We start from the raw sequence: 16,487 nt of genomic DNA, 5'->3' as shown, positions 1-16,487 counted from the left end.
AACATGGGACTCACTTTACAGCGGTTTCACTATCCAACGCTCCTTCCAGAGCGGATTCCGTTGGATAACCGAGGACGGCCTGTACAGGTAATAAAAGCCATTGTCAGCACAGTATTGAACTCCTGGGACAAAATGCTTCATAGGGCTAAACTGAGCATTACTAGATTAAGAGCGCAGTCATTAGTCTGTCCTTAATGTGAAAAGTCTCAAGCAGCCTATTAATAGTGAGCCCACGCGGGCCATTTTGGCCACGCCCCCTGCGCCAAAATAAGGAAACTGCAGATCGCGGTGAAGTGCCTTGCACGTGCCGCCAGGACGCAAGGCGGGCGTGCAGGCGCGTGCAGCGGGGCCTTTGCCTTCTTGAGCGAGCTCCTCTTCTATAGATTTTGCCTGTTCTGGCAGCTGCCCCTTCCACACCTGGCTCTTATAGAGCGGCTGCTGCTTAGAGCTTGCTGCACAAGTGTAGGGTTACCAGATGTACTATGACTGCACTATACACCTGACTGCACTATACACTGATATGGAGTATGACCTGACTGCACTTCATATTGACACGAAGTATAAACGGTCTGCACTATACACTGACATGGAGTATAACCTGACTGTACTATACACTGAGGGAGTATAACCTGACTGCACTTCATACTGACAGGGAGTATAAACTGACTGCACTATACACTGACACGGAGTATAACCTGACTGCACTATACACTGACACGGAGTATAAACTGACTGCACTATACACTGACACGGAGTATAACCTGACTGGCTGACATGGACAGTGTATTCTGACATCAAGTTACCTAAATTAGTAATAGACGTTATTTTCTCTGAGTTTAACTCAAATCCTAATTATATACAAAACCCACAGCCATGGTTTAACTCATTAGCATAGGGTTAACGCAAGGTTAATTTAGCACTACTTTGTGTTAGTTTCAAATAACCTAATTGGCTCCTACTTGGCTCCCTCCAGACCCTGAAATATCGGTTTTGCGGGCGAGGTGCTAACCCTTATTGCAGATGGGATGTTATGGGGGAGGGGTGGGAATACCTCCTTTGCATACTAGCACTTAGGGGCTAGAAACAAAAAAAACGTATGTTATTCAAGGGTGTTATGATTAACCTAATGTTAATGTTAGGTTAAATAGCTTAGTGCATGTGGTCCTGACACTGAGTACAGTCAGTCCTTGTTTTACAACGCTTCGCTTTACAACGAATGGCTTATCCAACGCTATGCAATGCATACCTATATTCATTTTTACAACGCCAAAATGGCTTATCCAACGCTCTTACAACACTTTGCAAAGTTGTTTATGCGTATATAATATATATATTATACTATATTATACCATATAATATATTATATTTTTATATTATATTATATATTATGTTATATTATATATATAATACAGTACATACACTATATAATTTGTGTGCTGCATATCTTATTGTCTGCGTAAAATATTGTGTATTTTAGCATTAAAAATGCCTTCAGGAACGGAACCTTTCATTTAAACAGTGTTCCTATGGGAAAACGTGTTTCGCTTTACAACGTTTCGCTATCCAACGCCATTTTGAGTAACGCATTGTGTCGGATAACCGAGGACTGCCTGTATAACCAGACTGCACTGGGGCAATACCAGGCATCTCCTGCAGGGCAACCACGCTTTGTACGGTGCTATGTTAGTGCCCACCATTGAGCCACAAGGCTCTACCGCAGGTGCATTCCTTGCTATGCCCTTAGCCCTGTGGCCACATAATCAAAGTAGGTATTAACTGCAGGATTTCATTCTCCACGCCAATAAAACATCTTCTCCTGTGTTCAGTGGCAGAGTTCCCATTTGGCCCGATAGGCCCGGGCCTATGGCGGCGACATTTTGGGATGGCAGAACTTGGGGGTGGCATGCGCACCCGTGCGCAATTGGCAGCTGATCGCGCATGCGTGGGTGGCAATCTCCGCCTCGATCGCATATGCGTTCGCGCATGCGTGCCCGGCAAGTGCCAATCGCACATGCGCCCGAGCGCCTAGCAAGCGCCGATCACGCATGCGTGGCTGGAAAGCGCCGATCGCGCATGCGTGGCCTGAAAGCGCAGATCGCGCATGCGTGGTCGGCAACGTCATGTCACACGGCATCGTGTTGCCATGGCAATGGGACGGCGCAGTACTGGAGGATGAGGGCGGCAACAGGTAAGTGGCTAAAGGCGGCATTTTTTTTCAATCCATCACTGCCCGTGTTGCAGAGATCATTTCCCTACCTTTGTTCCAGATTGAGTTTCGGGGTGGGGGGGGGGAATAGAAACGAAAGTTAAAATCAAACTGTAATATTTGTTAAATAATAGACATCAGTGAACACTTCCCTTTAGGTTTAGGGAGAGTGTTCTCTGGACTGTGGGAATCGGAACCCTCGCTCACAGTCCCATGCGCTATCACACAGTGGGAGACCAGGCAGAGACAAAAGGAGACCATGTAAGTGCACAGGTCAGGTGAAGGGCGTTTGGCAACAACTGCAAACATAATACAAACTGTTTATTTTTGCTTGTTTATGCATGTACATCATTTCCCATGGGAAGGGGGGGGGGAGGGAGTCCTTTGAAATATGATGCATAAGCCCCTGAATTGCTGAAGAGGTTAAAAACAACCAACCCTACAGAATTTGTAACAGGTTGGCATACCTTTATATTGTGCCAACATATAATGTAGGGGGAGGTCAGGTGGTCTGAAACGTCACGCCTTTCTGACGCCGGGCGGAAGCTTGGTGCTTTCTTTATGAATCTGAGGCAAGACAACTGGGAATTGTCTCCTAATGTTAAAGTTAAGGAGAAGAGGGATTGTACTGCGCTGGGGACAATGTTGGTGCCACACAAATGAAATATCATGATAATAATAGGGACGAGGAAGGAGAGGGGCCAGGCGAAAGAGGAAAAAAAAGTGAGATGAAATTATAGTAAGAGCAGAAAGACTGATAGGTAATATTAATAAGTAACAGACTCGTGCCGGCAAAAATCCTATGTACAGCGCTGGGTATACTGCCTGTGCTACACATGGAGCAACAATTGTATCAAATAGTAGTTACAGTATATTCTCTACTTCTTAGGGCACCCAGTTCTTCAGTATATAATGACATTGGTTACTTTGAACAAAATGCCCTTCAGTGCAAGACATTGCATAGCCACTGTGCCACTATACCATGTTCTGCCCTTCTTGGGGGGTGGCCACATCTCCCAGGAGCTATCTGCGTGAAAGATCATCTGGTTGCAGTAACCGTGACAGAGATGTGCACCTACTACGACTAAAAATCAGTGCGATTCGGGGGTTCTGAGACACAGATAGGCATTCTAAAGGAAAAACCATGAATTGTTATCAGGGATGTCACAGAAACCCAGTGACAGCTGACGTGTCTGTAGATTTTGCCTGTAGTTATCACATGATTGTGATATACAAAATCTGTGGCAATTTATTCAACCCAGAAGCGGGCGAGCAAAAAAAAAAAAAAAAAACAATTACAAAAGACAAAGCGCTAAAGGCAAGTAATATTTATGATCTAAAAGTTCCCACATTGCAGCTGAGTTTTACACAGTGACCTTCAGTCCTCTAAATATGGAAGGAAATACATCACATGTGTCAAGCTGAGGAAATAATCAATGATTGTAATTTGTACCGTTTTTTAAATGGTTTACATAGATAGTAACATAGTATAGTTTAACCTTCATGATTTTTAATTTAGGGAAGATACTAATCCTACAGCATATTCATAGTTATGTTTTCACTTATTCTGCTCATTCATGTATACTATTAATTGCGGGAAGAAAAAAAAAGTCGAACCGCTTCTTAAATATATCTACTGTGTATGCCATCACAGAGTCCATGGGTAGTAAATTCTACATTCTGACTGGCCTTACTTGAAAGAACCCTTTCCTGCTGATTCATTCTCCTTCCCTCCTATCTTAAAAGATGACCCTTAGGCCCCGGCCATAGAGGGAGGGAGCCGTACTGAACAGCGCTGACGCTGAGGCTCGCCTGCTGAAGCTGTGCGATTCAATGCACATACAGGCGAGCCAGCGGGCGCGATAGGGATGCGGGGGGAGGTGGTGGGAGGCGGGGCAGTGACGTCGCTGGGCCAATCGCCGCGACGCACTGACGTCAACGTCACGGCGCCGATGTCACGGCGCCGTGACATTGACGCAGCTTTGCGCTGATTGGATGTTTTCAGTCGACAGCGCGCTGAAAAACAGCTTGGCGCTCGGCTGAAAACTCCATCTCATCAGCACGCCTGCGGACGCTCGCGTGAGCCCCCTCTCAAGGCATCCTCATTGAGGATGCAGTGGCTCAGCACGGTGCGTCCGCACAGCTTAGCGCGGCCTGTCCTTCTATGGACTCGGCCTTAGTTATTTGTATCATCATTGGAATAAACGTTCCGCATTGACCTTGGATAAATTGACCTTGAACCTTTTCTTTCCCCAAAGGTTTGCAAAGTTGTTTGTTGTTGTTAGTTGTGTGTTACAAACTTTCCAATATGGGGAGTATGTACGTATGTATGTCTTTATTTATATAGCGCCATTAATGTGCATAGCGCTTCACAGCAGTGATACGTGACAATCATATAAATAATAAATTATATAAATAATACAAAGGGGAGACGTGCTTGAGACATAAAAAATAACATTTAGGGAGAGAGTCCCTGCTCTGAAGAGCTTACAATCTAATTTTGTTGGTAGGAAGAATGAACAGAGACAGTAGGATGGCGTTCTGGTAAGTGCCTCTGCAAGGAGCAAAGGTTAATGAATGAGGTGTTATTTATCAGCCATGGAGCTACTCATATGCTTCCTTAATCAGGTGTGTTTTAAGGTGGGTCTTAAAGGTGGATAGAGAGGGTGCTAGTTGGATATTAAGGGGAAGGGCATTCCAGAGGTGTGGGGCAGTCACAGAGAAGGGGTTAAGCAGGGAGACAAGTGTTGATGACACCCACTCTGATATAACACCTGTTTGGAAATAACACAGGGGAGACTTGTAACTGCAGCACTTTTTCCCCACACAAGATTTTTTTCTGCGACATCTTTACGGAGAACAGAACGGTACGTCCGATCTTCCCTTTTCGTTTCTTCCTTCTTCCTCCACACTCTGCTGGTCATCTCAAGTCCATGCCGGCACAGGTTTTAAATCATCTTTCTAAAATCAGGACAACTGACAATCCTTTCTTAACCCTTTTGCTGCCAGAGGGGCCAGCAATGCATGGCAAAAAAAGAGTTCAGGTAATTAAGTTTTACGTTTCACGTTGCATAGCCAGCTACCAACCTTGCACTGGTGAGACCCAAAAGCTCAAAACAGCTGTCTGTGAGTAGGTTTCCTGGCTCTGTTCTTCTTTAACCCAGGCTGTGCTGACAAGCTGTGTAAGTGGCAGGCATAAGCTCATAGGGGTCCATGTTAAAATGGATGAGAAGTAAAGAGTGACTCACTGTGCTCATTTGCATGTCATTACCCAGAATCCCTGGCTGCAGTGGAAGCACTGTATGCTAAGAGATAATGGGGAGAGACAGGGTTTCAGACCTGTGAATGTGCTCACCAGTGATATTTGTATTTACTATAGTTTTAAAAAGACACATTATTTTTTAATGTAACGTGTTTATACTATCACAGGGCTCTTTGTTGCACTGTGGAAGTGTCTGTTTGTTTGATCTTTGAAGGTTGACTGTATTCAATGACCTCTGTTAAATGGTCTTTCCATTTACTCCCTTCACTAAAACTGGTCCTGCAACACATCAGCATCTTCCCCTCTAGCAGTAGAGGCGATCAACATAAGATTTCTATATAGATGGAAAAGTAAAAAAAAAAAAAAGTGTTTTGTGGTTGTTGATTTGTTTTTATAAAAGTACTTAAGGATGGATTGCACCATTAGCCACTAGAGGAAAACGGAAACCAGGTTTGCCCTTTAGCGAGGATGAAATACAACGTATTTACTTGAAATGTCTGCTTGGATTGGTCAGACATGTCTGTGTAATTTGGTTATTGCTATCTGTGTTGTGATGCAACCATTTACCTGCAGTTTCACTGCAAACAGCTGACACTGAATCTTAAATTGGCTCTAATGCCAGTCAATGCTTGGTCTATAAACAGATCAAATTAGGTCACACTCTGAGCAAAGTAAAGATTGAATGTGCTAAGAGCCTGTCTAGGCTCCAAGAATAACTGTCCCATTTCTCAGTATGTATGCCTTGCAGGTAAAACATAGAATCTAATATGAATCACACTGTTATGACATACATTGTTTTCTAGATAAATAATAAGGTTTAGAAGTCTCGGACAAGGTTTTGGGTGGCTGTTTGCTCACAGAAAGGATGATGATCTAGTTCGCAAGTAATTAAACAAAGGCTTACTAAGTGAAACTTCAATCTGATACAATTGTTTTGTTGTGCTTTATAGGGGTTATTCAAGAAACTGCAATAGTGCCAGCTGGGGCGCAATAGCACAGAAACTGCCACGCAAGTCAATCGGAGTTTCTATGTTCGGTAATATAGAAGGTTGTGGCTTCCTCCTGCGGCACTACTATTGCAATTGATTCTTCCCTGGTAAACACAGAGGCAAAGAATTTGTTTAATACCTTTTCCTTATCTCCAATAATCTGCCTACCCATCTCACACTGAAAGGGTCCTATATATTCTTTTAAAAAAAAATGTTATTAAGGTACTTAAAGAACTTTTTAGGGTTGACCTTACTTTCTATTGCAATCCTTTTGCATTATCCATTTTTGCTAATTTCATTGCTCTTTTGCAACTTTTGTTACATTCCTTATAATTTTGATACGATGTCTCCGTCCCTTCTAATTTTAAGAATCTAAACGCCTTCCTCTTCTTTTCCATTTCTTCCCCTACCTGTTTATTTATCCACATTGGTTTAGACTTGTTTCTTTTATATTTATTACCCAAGGGTATACACTAAAAAGTGTACTTTTCTAATAATGTTTTAAAGACTGGCCAATTTTCCTCCACATTTTTCCCTGCAAAAACCTCATCCCAATTTATTCCTTGTAGATTTGTCCTCAGTTTATTGAAATCTGCCTTTCTAAAGTCTTTGTTGAACCCAAGTGCAGCCAGGTTCCCCTTTACCTCCTGGTCCTCGGGGCGGGGGATGGCTGCAGAGGCGCCAGGTGCCGCCGGAACTGCGGGCGGACCCTGCTGAGTGTATGGAGCAACGTTGGTAGAGGTTGCGGGCTGTTAGTAGGAGCGCCGGAGCTCCGCGGTGTACCCGGCAAGTGGGGGCTGCCATTTTTAATGCACACGCGTGTGCAGTCGATCCTCATGCATGCGCAGTGGTGATAGCGGGCGGTGGCCATTACAGGCTCCACAAGGGACTACACATCCCAGCAGCCACAGGGGCTGCTGATCAGGTGGGGCAGCACAGCCAATAGGGCTGCAGGATCCACGGCAGAGAAGCATTAGGTTTGGCACGAACCAGGGACCACGCCCGTCGGGAGCAGGACAGCAAGGGGTGAGGTAAGGTCCAGGGAGTGGTGCTCCGCTTAACTAGGCCAGATATCCCCTTAGGTCCCTGCTAGACCCCGACCACCATTTAGTTTGTTGTGCTGTAGGGAAGGCCCCAGATAGGGACTCTTTCCCATTAGCACATTAGTGTTAGTGATAGTGCACCGGTGATGGACACAACGTGGTGAGCTGCGGCCTACGGTCTGGGACCAGACCACAGGCATTGTATAGACATTTAAATGGACACACTCCAGCGTGAGCTCCCTCCAGAGGCGGACGCCTGAGGACAAGCGCAAGAGAGGATCCAGCAGACCGCAGTGTGGGACCACGTTGCGGTTCGTCGGATCCATCAGCCAAGTCGGCCTGGTCTGGCCTAAGACCAGGAAGGTATCTGAAGTGCACCAACGGCCATACACAGTGGGTAGCGCTACTCCACACACACTCTTTGGGTGGGTCTGGCTCTGTGGACACCAGGGTGGTTAGGTGACCAGGGCAGCTCAGTACTTTGGGGGGTTCTACCAGGGTGGTGTTACGGTGTGGGTACAAAATTGTGGGCCCTTGCATTATTGTGTTATACTGTATGTGCTGTTATATAATCATGGTGTGTGTTCAGTAAATACTTTTTATATATACCCTGTGTGTGTGTACAGTATTTACCGACTGTATGGTTCCTATGAGGGACTATCCTGCTGCGTTAGGATCCCTCCCAGGTGGAGACACTGTAACCAGAGAAGCGAGACCAGCCCAGGCTCCCATTTTGTAAATTTTACAAATCATTTTTTTTCATCTCCCAAAAGGCGGCAAAAAAAAAAGAAAACCAAAAGGAAACCGTGACTGGAAATATATGCAATTTGAGAAACAAATGGAAAAAGTCAGATTGTTTTTCATGGGTGGGAAAAGGGAGACGCAGTCAAAGTAAGATTATAGTTCACAAAGATGTAAATGGCCCATGTAATGGAAATAATTAGGGCTTTTTAGAGCAGAACTATAATATGTAAACATCAAAATATGAGCGGGAAACTATTAAAATAATTGCATAGGTCATGGTGACAGTTAATTTCTTAAATATGTTTTAAGATACAGTTGATGAAAATTGTGAGGAGAGACACTGTAAAATGAAAGGAATCCATGTTAAATTGAATTATTCTTATTTTTTTAAATCATGCAACAATAACGTGCATCTTTTTTCTTGTTCTGAAAACCTCTTTTTGTGTTTGTTTGTTTTTTGGAGAGGGGGACTCAGCATGAGTTTGGCTTCTAGCTGATTCTTGATGCACATTGGCCAATACAGTATTTATCAAGGCAAAATCAGCACAATTCTAGGGGCAAAACAGTGTATCAAAAAAAATGCAAAGAGAAAAATCTCACGGAAATCAATTGGAGGTTTTATCTTATGATAGATATGGAGCTGAATTAGCAGAGGTCGCATTACCCCCAGAAACCACCAGGGTATAAGAGAAAGTTTGTGTCTCCCAGTGAGAGCCTGAGGTCACCGGGATTGAATGGGAGACACCCTGGGACAGGAGTGCAACTCTTGGGTGGGTTCCCTCTAGTGGTCCAGGTTGGTAATGCTACCATCCTAGCAGAGTAAGCTAAGATTAGCAGTGTGTGTTTTTGGGCTCCTTTTTGCCTCTTGCCCAGTCAGTAGTACCGAGGCGCTTTCCCGGTAGGTGGAGTCTGAATAGACTCGGCATAATGGTGAAACGCCGTTTTCGTGGGGAACCGGCGGTCTGACGTTCCGTGACACTCAGCTTTTACACTTTGGGCTGCCAGAGGGGTAAGCAGCGGATTGCTTAGTAAAAAGTTGCCCGCCCATCTGGCTGTGAAGACGTTCAATTACTCTCTTAAATGTGCAATCCATGCTACCCTCTTTCACAGAACACCATTCTTTCTAAAAGCCTGTTCATGCATTTAGCAAGGATTCCTGTCTCGCTTATTTTTTTTGCACCCGTGCTTCGGAAACAATTTTTCTTTAATACTGTATGTTTTCCAGCATTAAAAATTTGTATTGTCATGGTTTTGCTGTGTCTTGTCATTAGATATGTGAGAAGGAGAAATAAAAAGAAAATAGTAAATAAATAGAATGCACGATTCATTTTTTTTTTTTTTAAATTGCACTTTTAAATGTTTGAACACATATATTGACATATCAGGGGGAAGTCAACAAACCACGAGGAATATCAGTGTTTAAAGCATCCAAAGCTGACAATCTGCAATGCATTTATGTCTCAATCAGGTTACAGGAGCAGTATGAGTTTATTACAGTAAGCTGTACAAAAAAACGCTATAATGCTGATGAAGAAGAGACTTATGAGGTTTTTGAAAGCTCCTTATAATATAATTCCACCAGTAATGGGTGTTCCACCCCACCCAATCGCATATATAGTGTGGGTGCGGAGAACATACAGTGTTACCCGTTGTGGTGCTTTACCTGCTTGGCTCACAGGAGGGCTGAGCTTCCGCCACGGGGAACCTGGGGCAATTATGATACTACGAGTAACCACTTACTCGGTGCAGCGCCTCCCCCTGCGATGGTTCCTAGCAGAGCAGGAATTGATCCTCGCAGGACACATATGAATAACCAGTCCAACGTATGTAACCAATCAATGACTTTACTTGTCAGCATAAAAGCATACGGATATACAACATCAACAGGTGTCCCTCACTAGAGAGGACACTAACCACGGCGTCTCGCAACACACTAACGCTATCTTGCGCCACGGCAGACACCAACACTTTATGCGCCACGGCGGACGCCAACATTTTATACCACCTTCCACTGAATGATACCACCCCGCAGCCAATAACCCCACACAATGTCCCGCACTACCAAGTCATATAAATGTGTGTGTGACTGCGCAGCCACTATGTCTGGTGATAGGCCTTGTTGGTGCACTTGATGTTATGGATTACCTGCCGAGCACTCCAGTGCTCGGACCTGCAACGGGCTTCACAAAGGATCAAGACGAGCTCCTACACGATAGCCATGATCCACCGCAGGATGATCCATCAGGGGCGATCCCACCCGGGAGATAGTCCAGCTCTCTCAGCAGGAAGCGCAGTGTTCGCTGTTCCCTAACTAACAAATAACTAATGGGCAGAGTCCTTAACCTAGGGCCTGTCCCTACAACACTCAGCTATGGTGACTCAGGGCTATCTGGGGCCTAGGGGAATGGCTGGCCTACTGCAGGGAGTCACTGACTCCTGCACCCTACCTCCTTCTCCTAGCTGCTCCTGGGTCTGACTAACTAGCGTGCTGCAAGCCCGCGAAATGTATTTATTTTCTGCAAGCAGGGAGCTCCTGCAGCCCTATTGGCTCCCTGGCATTATGGGGCCACTCCAGAGGCTCATGGGACTTGAAGTCCCCTTACAGAGCCCTCCTCTCATTGGTGGCATACTCGCGCGCTTGTACTGCACATGCGCGATCTAACCAGGGCCTCCCGTCGCATCGGCAGTCTGCGCATGCGCGAAGAACTGTCATGGCGGCGCCCTGCATCGGGAACCGCCGGGTGCGCCTCGCAACCCGACCGCGTCCCTAGCAACCGGCCGCACGCGTCCCCGGCAACCGGCCGCAGCATGAAGAGAACGCGCCACGCGCGCACATTTCCCCACACCTCCCCGCGAACGGCCGCATCTACTCCCGACCGCCGCACGGGGAGTACCCAGAGGGGGGGGGCCCACAGGCAGAAGGGGGACCTGGCAACACACCTATGAAGGACTCACATTTTGTCCCAATAAAGGAAACACAACATACCGAACAACAAATTACCCTTCTTCAGGAGTTACAGCTAGAACTTTGCTAGAACTTTGCGCTGTAAAAAAAAAACAATAAATGTACATGGGAGCATGTGTGTGGCAATGAGATTTAATTGCTTTGCACTGTAACAGGCCTGGGTTAAAATCTATATGAACCAAGGCTATTTTTGTGGGAGAAATGAGTGGGAACCAGGAGCTTCAGGACCTTTGACATCTTGTGTAGGGATCGAAAAGAAACGCCCTGAAGTGATGATGAAATAATTAGGAGTTGGGCTGGAATCTTAACTGCGAGGTGATAAATGCCTTTTCCACCACCTTTCTTAAATTAAATGTAACTCCTTATTTCCCACCCTAAGGGTGATCTGGTTTAGGTTACCGGTGTAGTGCTGCACACCTGTTAGGCTTACAGGTCCGACGGTGTTAGTTGGGGATAGACAGGACAGGCTTTCGAGATCTGTAGTTCTCATCTTTGGTGCAGCGTCTCCATTCCAACAGGGCCTATCAGAGATAGGTGCTGTCCCTGCCAGAAAACCTCTTCCTCTCCCCAAGAAATACTGCAGCCTCAGGCAGGAGTAAAACATAACTAGGGTCTTTATTCTTCACAGCATCGCATACAGCACACTCTTCTTCTTTGGTACCTGGAGCCAACCCCTGGAGCTTGAGGCCACAAGAATCTCTCATTGACTCCCACACTCCCTGGTGGAGTATGGGGGTTGATGCTTGGACTCCCCTGCGGGAAGGAAGGCCTGAAACCAGATCCCCGGTTTCGCATAGAATAACACATTTCTCCCCCCAGACGGGGAAGGATAGAACACTGAATTTGGAGCTGAAGCTATTTTTTTTATCAGGGGAGGGTCCCAAGTCTAAGCCCCGGTGTGGGCAGTACTCAGGCCTTAGGCACACACCCCTGTCACTCTAGGAAGCCGTTTACTGAAGCAGGGAATAGGTTTAACCCGAACACTGCCTGCGCTTGAACCAGGGCTTATGTGGTAGGCAGGAAATTAGTAGCCCAGGGCGTACCTGGCTACATAAAGTTTGATTATATAGTGCAGTTTAGATAAAGTATTCATTATGTTTATTAGCTCAGGTTTCCCTTCTCCCTACAAAAACACCACTGGTATAAGTACTGTAATACACATGGGTGTCAATCTTGCAGTGTATAGAAGGCTTAGTCATAGGGAGGAGCTATATTGTCACTGAGAATTTCCCCTTTCTCTACCTCTTCAGTCTTTTTGCATGACTGCAGGCATTGTATATATATTACTTTACCCATTAAGTAAATATCACATTAATAAGTATGTGTGTGTGGCAAAACACATCAACAGTGACAGTAAATAGCAAAAAAAAATATTATTTCATGCTTGTGAGGTGTTGAACTCTGAGCCAAAGAACTTGTGTTCAACGCATTTTCTCCTTAGGAGTTCTGGTATTGATCTCTGTTTGCCCCCAGGTGCCGAGTTCAGTTGTTGAGCTGTTTTATAACTCCAACTTCGTGGTTTCTTGTGCTCGGCGTACTGCTTGAAATCATTAGTTTTACGTTTTCAGAGTGTAAATTTGTCCTCTACTTCAGCATAAGTAGGAACCGTCCCCTTCAACTCGGAAGACCCTCTCGAGAGGTCTTTACCACTCCTAAGGTGCTGTACTGGAAAAGAATACGAGCGCTCGGGAGGAGAAAGAAATTGAGTCAGACAACACGAGTGTTCATTGTCAAAAACCTCTCCTAGTTTATTCTTGGTTACATCAGGGGTTATATAGCTAAGCAAGCGAGCGAGTATACGTGCAGATAACTTACTTCCCATATTCTGACATTAACTCATTATCTAAAAGTCACAACATTCTGTTTTTGAATGAAGTCATAAATTCTGACTCGAGACTTGAGAAACTGAATGCTGAGATAGCACAATGTGAAATTGCGTATGTGTCCAGACTTCCTGCTTTTACAGGAACTGCCATCTGAACACATACTTGGCATTCATCCAACATAGATGGGGCATATATGGGGCAAAGGTGAACAACAGAAAAACAACTTAACTTTATGAATCGATATGGAGTACCCCCTATAAAATACACATTATCACAGAGCATGCTCTGTGATTAGGGAATATGAAGTTCTTGAAGTGTTGTGTCTAAAACCTATATCATAAAGAACTCGTTTTCTAGTGATACCACATGACCACACCCTGATGATGACCTCAGGATTCAGATGATATTTTCAATGGACGAACTAGATTAGGGTTTCCACATTTACATTTTTAATATTTACGGGACACCAAAATCCAGTAGGAAAATTAAATTTAAAAATCAGACATTTCCTATATATTTTCATGACGAAAACACACGTCGTTTCTCTCTCCATTCTTTCTCGCCTCCCCTCCATCCATATCTCCCCACTCTCCATCTCTCAGCCCCCCTCCTTCCTCCATCTCTCAGCCCCCCTCCTCCCTCCATCTCTCAGCCCCCCTCCTCCCTCAGCCCCCCTCCTCCCTCCATCTCTCAGCCCCCTCCTCCCTCCATCTCTGAGCCCCCCTCCTCCCTCCATCTCTCAGCCCCCCTCCTCCCTCCATCTCAGCCCCCCTCCGCCCTCCATCTCTCAGCCCCCCTCCTCTCTCCATCTCTCAGCCCCCTTATCCCTCTATCTGTCAGCCCCCCTCCTCCCTCCATCTCTCAGGCCCCCTCCTCCTGCTCACAGCCCCCTCCTCCCTCCAACTCTCAGCCCCCCTCCTTCCTCCATCTCCTCACAGCCCCCGTCCATCTCTCATCCCCTGCCCCCCCCCTCACTGAAAGTGCTCAGTCACAGTGCATAGCACTTACCTGTGGAGTGCAGCCCATTCTGGCGTCAGACACAGAAGATTGTAATTGAATTCCGGGTCATACCGCTGGGACGGGCTTCACAACTGCCCTCTGGTTCCGCTTCTGCCATGATCCTCCACAGCAGCAGCACAGGGTTGCCGGGAGGAACAGTTTCACTGAAGCACCAGGAACCAGAAGTGACATAGAACGCCAATCAGTTTGGCAAGTGACTGTCGCGGACACCGGTGGTTGCGGAACATCACAAACTGGTCTGTGCCCATGTTTTAAACTTATTGTGCAAAATCACATTCCTGATATTTTACATAAAACAAAATTTTGAAAAAAAAGTTCTTTGAAAATTGTGATGACTTCATGGTGGTGAGGACGCTTAAAGATACATTTCAGTGCCTGTCTCAGGCATGTAATGGTAAGTGCATATCTCACCATTTACAGATACAAGCATTGTGTTGTGAACTTGCTTCACTATTGTGCTCTTTTTCTTTTTCTTCCTATGAAACGAGGTGCGCTGATTATTTTGGACATCCATGATCCTCCACAGCAGCAGCCGACACCCCCATCTTCTTCTGCCACTACCATCCTTCTCCTCCCATCTCTGCCAGCCGAACTTTTGGGCGCCACTGAAGTGTCCCATTGCCCCTGAAATAAGGGACAATTATGTGTCCCTGTATAGTGGTAAAGTGAAATAAGGCGCAAACAAATAAAAAGTGAACACTAATAATAAGTGACTAATCAAAATGTTAAATAGGTGATAATGTGATAAAATTTAAATGAATACAGCTTCACCCCCTGCTCTTGAACCCACTTGGAAGGGGTAGTCTTCACTCTTCCCCCACAGTACCAGCAAAACACACAAAATCCACGGGGAGCATGGGGAGGAAACAAAAATAAATTTAAGTGCAGCAAAAAATGGCAACGTGGAAAAAAGCCTTCAAATGACTTGGCTCTAATGAATTGACTACTTACAAGATGTAAGAGTCAAATAGGCAGGGTTGCTTTATAATAATAAAATATTATACTCACATTCTAACAATAAAATACGGGCATATCACACTGCATTAGTGTAGGAAGATTTTAGCCAGCTGAATGAAAACTCCCACTCTACGTGTTTCAAAAGCAACTGCTTTCTTCCTCAGGAGTGTGGGAGTTTTCATTCAGAGCGGAGCATACAGCAGAGAAGTTGCAGGAAGATCCAGCACTCACCGCGCGATGAACCCGGAAGTGACGTCAGACGCCAGTCGGAGCAATGAAACAGCTGACCGGGGGCTGAGGCGGAGGAGTGGGGGAACGTTGCAGGACGGTGAGCCAGCTGGCTAAAATCTTCCTACACTAATGCAGTGTGATATGCCCGTATTTTATTGTTAGAATGTGAGTATAATATTTTATTGTTATAAAGCTATTTTATCTCGAGTGATCTGTGCTATGCCAGTTTTTCTCTCAACATTGGGGTACGTGATCCTGGGGACCCGATCCTCTCTGATGACAACTGCATCATCCACTTACCTGTGACTGTTTGAGTCAACCCTGCCTATTTGACTCTTACATCTTGTAAGTAGTCAATTCATTAGCGCCAAGTCATTTGAAGGCTTTTTTCCACGTTGCCATTTTTTGCTGCACTTAAATTTATTTTTGTTTCCTCCCCATGCTCCCTGTGGATTTTGTGTGTTTTACAATTATGTGTCCCGACAGACCTTTCAGGGTCAATTCATTGAAAGTAAAAGGACAATCCCATATACACAAGACGTCTGGCAACCCTAAACTACACATACAGTAGGACCAAAGTAATCTCACTTCAGTGATACAGTATGTTTAAAATATTACAAGAATCGGATGAGTATAAAATCCTTTGTAACTGGCTTCATTAGAAAGATTCAGGCCCATATCTACCAAGCAGTTTTCAGGCGTGAGGAAGGTGCCTTATGGTAGAAGACCGATTAGTAAACATGGCGCTCAATCTTTTTAAGGAACATTTTGTCGGAGATTAATATTTACTTATTAATAAGTATTAATAATAATGAACACATTTCACTCACTGTGAAAAATTAATAATTTTTTTTGGGGCTTTAATATACCCAAAGTGTGACTTGCAGCTGCTAGTGAATATATTATGCCGATAATGACTGAGGCACTCATTGAGCCACCTGTGCTGAAGCAGTGATATCCTGAAAACCTCACCTGTTGTTGGCCCTTGAGGACCGGAGTTAGCCACCTCTGCTGTACTAGAACATCTGAGGAACAAGGTTAGGACTTATCTTCCGAGCGAGTTCCTCACAGACTTTCATGTCGGGATTTAGAGAGCGTCAAGTTTCCTTATCTTCTGATCCACCGATTTCGAGTTTGTTTTTTGTTGTTGTTTTTTTAGCATGTTCTTGTATAGCGCTGCTAGTTTTACATAGCACTTTACAGAGACATTTTCGCAGGCACAAGTCCCTGCCCCATGGAGCTTA

The 16,487-nt window shown here is 45.1% G+C and overlaps 2 protein-coding genes across 2 annotated transcripts in view; one reads left to right on the top strand and one right to left on the bottom strand.

Moving 5' to 3' along the window:
- The window catches only part of LOC142494635 (uncharacterized), a 67,175-nt gene extending 52,606 nt beyond the window's left edge, over window positions 1–14,569 (bottom strand). The window contains exon 1 of the mRNA XM_075599067.1: window positions 14,467–14,569. Coding sequence (XP_075455182.1) covers window positions 14,467–14,569 — 103 coding nt within the window. The remainder of the gene's footprint in view (window positions 1–14,466) is intronic.
- A 741-nt stretch (window positions 14,570–15,310) lies between these two features.
- CCDC3 (coiled-coil domain containing 3) overlaps window positions 15,311–16,487 on the top strand; it is a 125,217-nt gene continuing 124,040 nt past the window's right edge. Inside the window, exon 1 of the mRNA XM_075599492.1 lies at window positions 15,311–15,408. The gene's annotated coding sequence lies outside the window, so the exon portion shown is untranslated. The remainder of the gene's footprint in view (window positions 15,409–16,487) is intronic.

Source organism: Ascaphus truei, chromosome 5 (assembly GCF_040206685.1).
Source record: "Ascaphus truei isolate aAscTru1 chromosome 5, aAscTru1.hap1, whole genome shotgun sequence".
NCBI classification, from domain to species: Eukaryota; Metazoa; Chordata; class Amphibia; order Anura; family Ascaphidae; genus Ascaphus; species Ascaphus truei.
This window is presented reverse-complemented; position numbering and strand designations above follow the sequence as displayed.